Below are 7,319 nucleotides of genomic sequence, written 5' to 3'. Positions count from 1 at the left end.
TCGGATATAAAAATAATTTCGTTGGTTAATTAGATTATTAAATTCGTTAGATTGAATATTACTATAGCTAATTTATACAATTTCATCGGAATTATTAATCAAATACACAATTCTATGTATTATTGTTCAATTAAATTATAATAGCGAGAAATTGATAGAAAATTCATAGAAATATTTTGAAAATTATATTTAATAAACGGTATGTTAATAAAGAGAAAAAATGAAGATTTGTATTTTGGTAGAAATGAAATATTAAAGAATTATTAGAAATTGTACGAATAATATTTAATATTATATTTAAAAAAAATTACGATATTCTCGATATATTAATTGTATGTGGTATAACTCATTATAGGATACGGAGGTGAGGTGAAAGGACTAACAATTCGCGATTGAGTAGAAACAAACGTTGTGAGATTGAGGTAAGTAAATAATCAGTATTATCGATATATGCTTTCTGTATTTGTGGTAATTACTGTTATATGAATTTGTAGTTCGTGCTGATATTAATTTATCTGAAGTATATGAGTGATGGATGATTTGATTTGATTGACGTTATTGTGTACGTGGAATGAGAAAATACGTGGAAATATTATGTTTGTTGTTTGATGTGTTGTGGATGTCTGAAAATGAGAATATGTTAATATATTGTTTTACGTTACTAGTTGCTTACAAGAATGGTGATATGTGGAAATGAGGGAGTGGTAAAAATTGAATATAATTGTGGTGTGAATACCCCTTGATGTGTTGAAAAGCCTATAATGCGAAAATATGATATGAAAGAGCTATGTGCGATATGAAAGAGCTATGTGCGATATGAAAGAGCTATGTGTGAAATGAAAGAACTATGTTCGATATGAAAGAGCTATGTGTGAAATGAAAGAACTATGTTCGATATGAAAGAGCTATGTGCGAAATGAAAATGCTATGTGCGAAATGAGATTGATGAGCTGGCTGTTAAGGGGGTCACTTAAATTTATATAACGGTGAGATTGAGTTGGCGGGAAAAACACAATATCACCTTCCGGTAAGCAAACTAGGAAAAATGGAGTTTGGGTGGTTGTCATATTATGAGATAGTCATGTGGTGTAATAAAGCTGATTATGTCGGAATTAAATTGATTGTATTCCATGCGTGTTGCTTGTTTATCTTGTTTGAGTTGTGTTTGACATGCATATATAGATAAGGCTGGTTATTTACTTACTGAGTGGCAGGCTCATCCCTCTGCTGACATTTTCTTTCAGGAGTTGACTTTGAGGCATCTGACTGTTGATGACTAGGACTACGCATTATACTCAGGTAGGTCAGGCCAGTATGCTGTTTTCTCCTCTTTGTCAGTTAGAGTACAAATCACATTTTGTTGTATAGAGAGAACTTAAGCGTAGAGATTACTTATGATGGATTACTTGTGGTGTTTGATGCGCATATATGATATAGTAGGTTGATTACGCTTGTTATGACGTTGCGGTTACGTATACATATGAATTAAATTATTTTGTGCATTTATATTTGTAAACACAGGGATTACTATAAGTATAATGTTTAGCGTAGATATAGCCTTGTAGCGAAGGGGGTGCTACATTTCAGCCTTCATGGCATCTAACCATTCTTTCAAAATGTGAATAATTCATTCGGCTCCTGATTGGTCCATATAATATAGAGGGTTAGTTAGTTTGTTACAGTAGTTTCAGGCAATTGCTCTTCTTTGTATTTAACCTGGATTCGAACTCCTCCTGGTCATTTTTTTCATTTTTCCATGAATGAGAAACAAGGTATTTTGTCTGCAATTTATCTTTGATAATGGATTCTGTGTGCTTGTTGTCTTCTGCAAGTTTTAACATGGTATCAGATCCTTTTTCGTTAAGGTCTCTGTATATACACACTACAATGCATACCTCTCTCTTCATGGATGACGAAGTAGCTTCATCGATGATGGGAAAGAGACCTGGTGAAACTGCGTCTCAATATGAGAAGCATATATTGTTTGTTCATCCTTCTGGGCATTCATTGACATCTTCTCCTTTGGATGGCACAAACTTTCTGGTATGAAAACGAGCAATATACATCTTGTTTGAAACGAATCTTTCCAACACCAGCTCTTAGATCAATCAATTTTGAGCAATAGAGGCGCGTTAATCTGATAGTGACATCATGGACATGGAATTCCATGTCCAAGGACATGGTGGAATCATTCATTCATTTTAATACTTCGAGAGGACTGTGGCTCGCGATAAAGGCAAGGTATGGGTGGAGTAACGGGCCGTTAATTTACCAGTTACAGAGGGAATTGTCTTCAATGGTACAACAAGATTTAAGTCTTACAGCATATCTAACAAACGTGACAAAGCTCTGGAATGAGCTCAATTGTTTGGCACCTGCACCGAAGTGTAAGTGTGGACATTGTACTCGTGGTATTAACAAAGAAATTGATGAACTCACTTCATTGACTCAACTAATGCAATTTCTTATGGGCGTTTATGAAACCTTTAACAACGAAGGAAGTCAGATACTTATGCTTGATCGACTACCCAGTGTGGAAAAGGCTTTCTCTATGCTTTACACAGTTGAACAACAAAGAGCAATACAAACATCTACAAAGATAAGTACAAGCAATGTGGCCTATCAACTGACTATGAAAGGAACTAAGAGAGATGATGATAAGTATGTGCAGAAAAAGAAGTTCATTGCAGATAAAGGGAATTTCCTATGCAAACATTGTCGAAGACTAGGACATGGAAAAGATACATATTTTCAATTGCATGGCATATGTGACTGGTATATATCTCTGAATGAGCGAAGGAAGAACGGGAGAGCTTTTGCTGCCAATGTCGATGTCAAAAGTGAACGTATGCAGGGCACTTCTATGGGAAATGAATTGATTAAGCTGCTGCAGAAGGCAAACACTCCCTCAAATCCCATTACCAGCTATGCAAAGGCTTTGCACAATTCGACGAGGAGTTTGCAGGTAATGCCGCTAAACTTACTTGTATTGATTTGGATTGCTAGATAATTCACAGTTAGAGCCATCAATCATGTATGTGAAAGCATTGTATTATTCCACTCATTTGTCAAACCCACTAATCCTCACTTCATCCACCTGCCTGATGGTTCAAAGAATTCAGTTCAATATGTAGGCAGAGTTAAATTGAATGATGATATTACTTTGGAGAATGTATTCGGTATTCCTCAATTCTCTGTCAACTTGATATCTGTCAGCCAAATTTGTGGCCATAAAAATTATCAGTTTCAGTTCGCTAAAGACACATGTTTCTTGCAGGAGGTCTTGGTGGATGAGATCGAGAAGATGGAAGAAGGCAAGGCCAATTGATAGGTTTTAGGGTTTTTAAAATTTGTAATTATTTGACTTTTATTTAGATCGTCTTCCATCTTGTTTCTATACTAGCCATATCCTCTATGTTCCCAGAACTCGTAAATCATTTCTTAGATCAATGATGACTTTTTTATTTATGAAATCCCCTTTCATACCTGCAAACTTTGAAGAATTCCATTGAGCAAACAAAATCAATAAAGTTCCCTTGAATATAATTGACCATAAGTCGAAATGATTGGTTATGTTCAAGTCTATTTTTTTCAGATAGATCTTTTTCAGATACCCTTTTAGATTGCAAGGTTTTCAGTTCGCACGATACTACCTTTTCCAGGTCGCGTAATCGCCTAATCTTTTTCGGACATGATCTTCACCTTTGTTAGGATATCTCAGGTCGCAGTCGTTTTTAGACAAATTTTAACCTTTTTTAGGTTGCAATCTTTTTCAAACAAATCAAACTTTTTACAGGTCGCAGTCTTTTTGAGACTCAGTTTCTACCTTTTTCAGGCCGTATTCTTTTTTAGAATCAATTTGTACCTTTTTCAGGTTGTAGTCTTTTTCAAATCCAATTTGTACCTTTTTAAGGTTGTAGCCTTTTTCAGACTCAATTGTACCTTTCTCAGGTCGTAGTCTTCTTCTGACCAAGGCCGAGCCTTTCTCAGGTCAGTAATAATTCGTTGCAATGCTAGTTATCCCGAAAGTGCTTTTATTTCATGCGAGCATTTTTACATAGAATGTAACCAATTTCTCAAAATATTACAGTAATATGCATAATCATTTACTTCTATCACTAGTAAAAAGACTGCTCCTGCAAAAGTTAAAAATCCACGGTAAAAAGTTAACGAACATACAAACATATCGATATTTTCAAGTTGTTGTCTTCTTCACCAAATAACTCTACTGTTGCATCGTGTTTTTCCTTCGTTCCCTCGAGCTCGAACTCCTCACTGCTCCTTGATCTACTAGGGGATGTTCGATCTCTTCCTCTTCATATTTGCCTATCTCGATCTTGACCTCTATCCCATTCTCTGTCCTTGTTTCCATTAATTTCCTCGTCGATATACTTTCGAGCTAAGTACATCAATTGTTCTACGTCTCCAGGAGGATCTCTAGCTAATGCTGACGCAAACAATCCCTTCTTCAACCTATGTATCAATATGCTCTTCATCATATCAATCCGCAAATCCTGTACCTCTAGGGTCTCGTTGTTAAATCTCCCTATGAAACTTTTTAGGGATTCATCGCTCCTTTTTTGGATCTTGAAAAGATAGGTCGCCGACCTCTTCGATCTCCTTTCGCTAGTAAAGTGAAATGCAAACTTCTGCGTCAGTTGTCCATATGATTCGATTATACCACTCGCAAGCTAGTAAACCACTCTTGCGCTTTTCCTGTCAAAGTTGTCACAAATCATTTTACGTTAATAGAATCCGTTTGTCCGCACAAGTTCATTACTAGTTCGAAGGCAGAAATGTGTTCCTGCGGATCCTTCGACCTATCATATTTGGGTAGATCGGGTACTCAAAAATTTGGACCGACAATTTCGGTCAGAATCTTATTGGCAAAATGCGAGTCCCTATTTTGCTTCACTAGGTCACCTCGTTTCTTCAAGTCGTCTATCTGTTGCTTTAGTTTTTCTATCTGCTTCCCTAAACTTTCCACTTCAGCTCTGGAGATCCCTGGTTCCCTCATCCTGATATTGCTAAATGTTATGTCTAAACTCTTTCTTGCTAGGCTGGTTTCCAGTGTTTGTCGCATATTCCTCCTCGTGCGATTGGTTCCTTCCATGTGGTCATTTGCAATTAGGGGTGGGCGTCGGGTCGGGTACCTCGGGTTCGGGTTCCACGGGTCGGGTACCCGACTCTACCCGCCGGCTAGTCGGGTACCCGACGAGTTCGGGTACCCGACTGTCGGGTTCGGGTAGTTTTGCCCGAGTTTAATTTTTTTTTTTTTAATTATGAAGTAATCAAATTTTATTCATAAAATAAATTGCAATGGCAAAGAGTCACAAGAGACATTCAATTTTTGCAAATATCAACATGAACAAAATAATCCATCAAGTCATTACATTCTAATAATCAATTTACAATAATGTGAATTGTGAAGTACCACATCCAAAATATTCCAAAGTCCAAACTCCAAAGTCCAAAGTAGTCCAGTCAAATATCAATTATGGTTGAATCGACTCCCAATTTTGTCAACTCTACAAGAAAACAAAAAAAAAAGAATTGAGATTAATATAAATAAAAGTATATAGAATTTAATATAAAACAAAGCAAAAGAGAAAATAAAAAGTACCTTGCTCAAACATTTCAATTTCACTTAAATCTTCTTCTATGCTTATTGGCTTGAAATCTTTACGGATCCAATCTTGAGCACAAATAATGGCTTGAACAATTTTAGGAGATAGTGAGCTCCTAAATGCATCAAGAACACGTCCACCAGTGCTAAATGCGGCCTCTGAAGCAACAGTCGAGACAGGAACTGCCAATATATCTCGAGCCATCTTTGAGAGAATCGGAAACCTCTGAGTGATCACTTTCCACCATTTTAATATATCAAACTTTTCCCTATACTCTTCAACATCCTCACCGAGATACTTCTCTAACTCTGATTTTACGTGATCTTTACCTCCTGTCATGTACATCATGTACTCTTGTTGTAAAGAAAACCTGCGAGTCTCGCTCTCTTCATCATGCATAAACATTTCTTTTGATGAGGAAGAAGATGAAGAAACACGACTAGACGATGAACCCGGGCTTTCTAAAGTTCCTTGAAGAGCGTGTCCATATCTTAACTTGTAGTCATTGAACAACTCATGAAGACCATCTCGTACCCTCTCTTTCATTACATCATTTTGTCCAATACCACCATATAATTTATCAAAGGAAAATTCTACAAACCCCAATTTGTGACGTGGATCAAGTATCACACCATAATACAAAACCATATTCATCTTTTCAATTGATCCCCAATACTTGTCAAATTTTTCTTTCATTTTTCTTGCCATATCACTTAATTCAATATCATCACTATGCAACCATCGTCGGAGAAGCAAATCAACTTCACATATTTCATGAAACACAATATTAGATGTGACATATGAAGAACCGGAAATGCACAATGTGAGATTGTAAAAATGCTTCAAAAACTTCAATAGCATCTTTGCCCTATCCCAATCAGATTCAATAGGAACCCCATCAAATGGTTTCTTTGAAAGATCATTCTTATAAGCAAGATCAATATCTTCATAAGCATCAAATGCCCTTTTAAGACATGTCGCAGCTTCTAACATCAAATAGGTGGAATTCCATCTGGTAGGTACATCAAGAGACAATAACTTCTTTGTTTCAATAAATTCAGCACATTCTTGAAATTTTTTGTACCTAGCCGGAGAGTTTCTCACGTACCTAACTGCCCCTCTAATACGAGATATTGCCTCATGCTCATCCTTCCCTTTCAAACCATCCTGAACCACAAGGTTGATTATATGTGCTATACACCTCATGTGCACATATTTTCCACCTAAAATATTTTGACCCCAGTTTTCAAGTTTCTTTTTCAAATAAACCATAGCTCCATCATTAGAAGATGCATTATCAACAGTAATCGTAAAAATCCTATCAATACCCCATTCAAGCAAACATTTCTCAACACCTCTACTAACTTCTTCACTTTTGTGTCCGATAATTGGACAAAAATTCAAAATTCTCTTATGTAAATTCCATTCATCATCAATAAAATGAGCAGTGAGACACATGTAATTGACTTTCTGAATAGATGTCCAAGTGTCTGTTGTAATGCAAACCCTTTGAGCATGATTCTTAATAAATGACTTCAATTTTGCTCTTTCATTGACATACATATGGAAAATGTCTTTTGTTATTGTCCTTCTTGATGGAATAGCAAACATTGGACAAGCCACCGATATGAAATGTCTAAATCCAGAATTCTCAACTGTTTTAAATGGGAGCTCATCTACAACCAACATATA

General features: G+C 36.2%; 2 protein-coding genes across 2 annotated transcripts; one reads left to right on the top strand and one right to left on the bottom strand.

Annotated features, from left to right (window-relative positions):
- Window positions 1-1,932: 1,932 nt before the first annotated feature.
- On the top strand, window positions 1,933-3,328 carry LOC105162409 (uncharacterized). The gene is made up of 3 exons (XM_088880310.1): window positions 1,933-2,043; window positions 2,126-2,965; window positions 3,278-3,328. Exons 1-3 carry the CDS (start codon window positions 1,933-1,935, stop codon window positions 3,326-3,328), a joined length of 1,002 nt encoding a protein of 333 aa, XP_088736436.1.
- Window positions 3,329-5,484: 2,156 nt separating this feature from the next.
- LOC148788052 (zinc finger BED domain-containing protein RICESLEEPER 2-like) lies at window positions 5,485-6,833 on the bottom strand. Its single transcript, XM_088880309.1, has 2 exons — window positions 5,624-6,833; window positions 5,485-5,528 (listed from the first exon to the last, which is right to left on the bottom strand). Exons 1-2 carry the CDS (start codon window positions 6,831-6,833, stop codon window positions 5,485-5,487), a joined length of 1,254 nt encoding a protein of 417 aa, XP_088736435.1.
- Window positions 6,834-7,319: the final 486 nt, after the last annotated feature.

The sequence above is a fragment of the Sesamum indicum genome, linkage group LG5 (genome assembly GCF_026168435.1).
Source record: "Sesamum indicum cultivar Baizhima isolate 11 linkage group LG5, ASM2616843v1, whole genome shotgun sequence".
NCBI classification, from domain to species: Eukaryota; Viridiplantae; Streptophyta; class Magnoliopsida; order Lamiales; family Pedaliaceae; genus Sesamum; species Sesamum indicum.
This window is presented reverse-complemented; position numbering and strand designations above follow the sequence as displayed.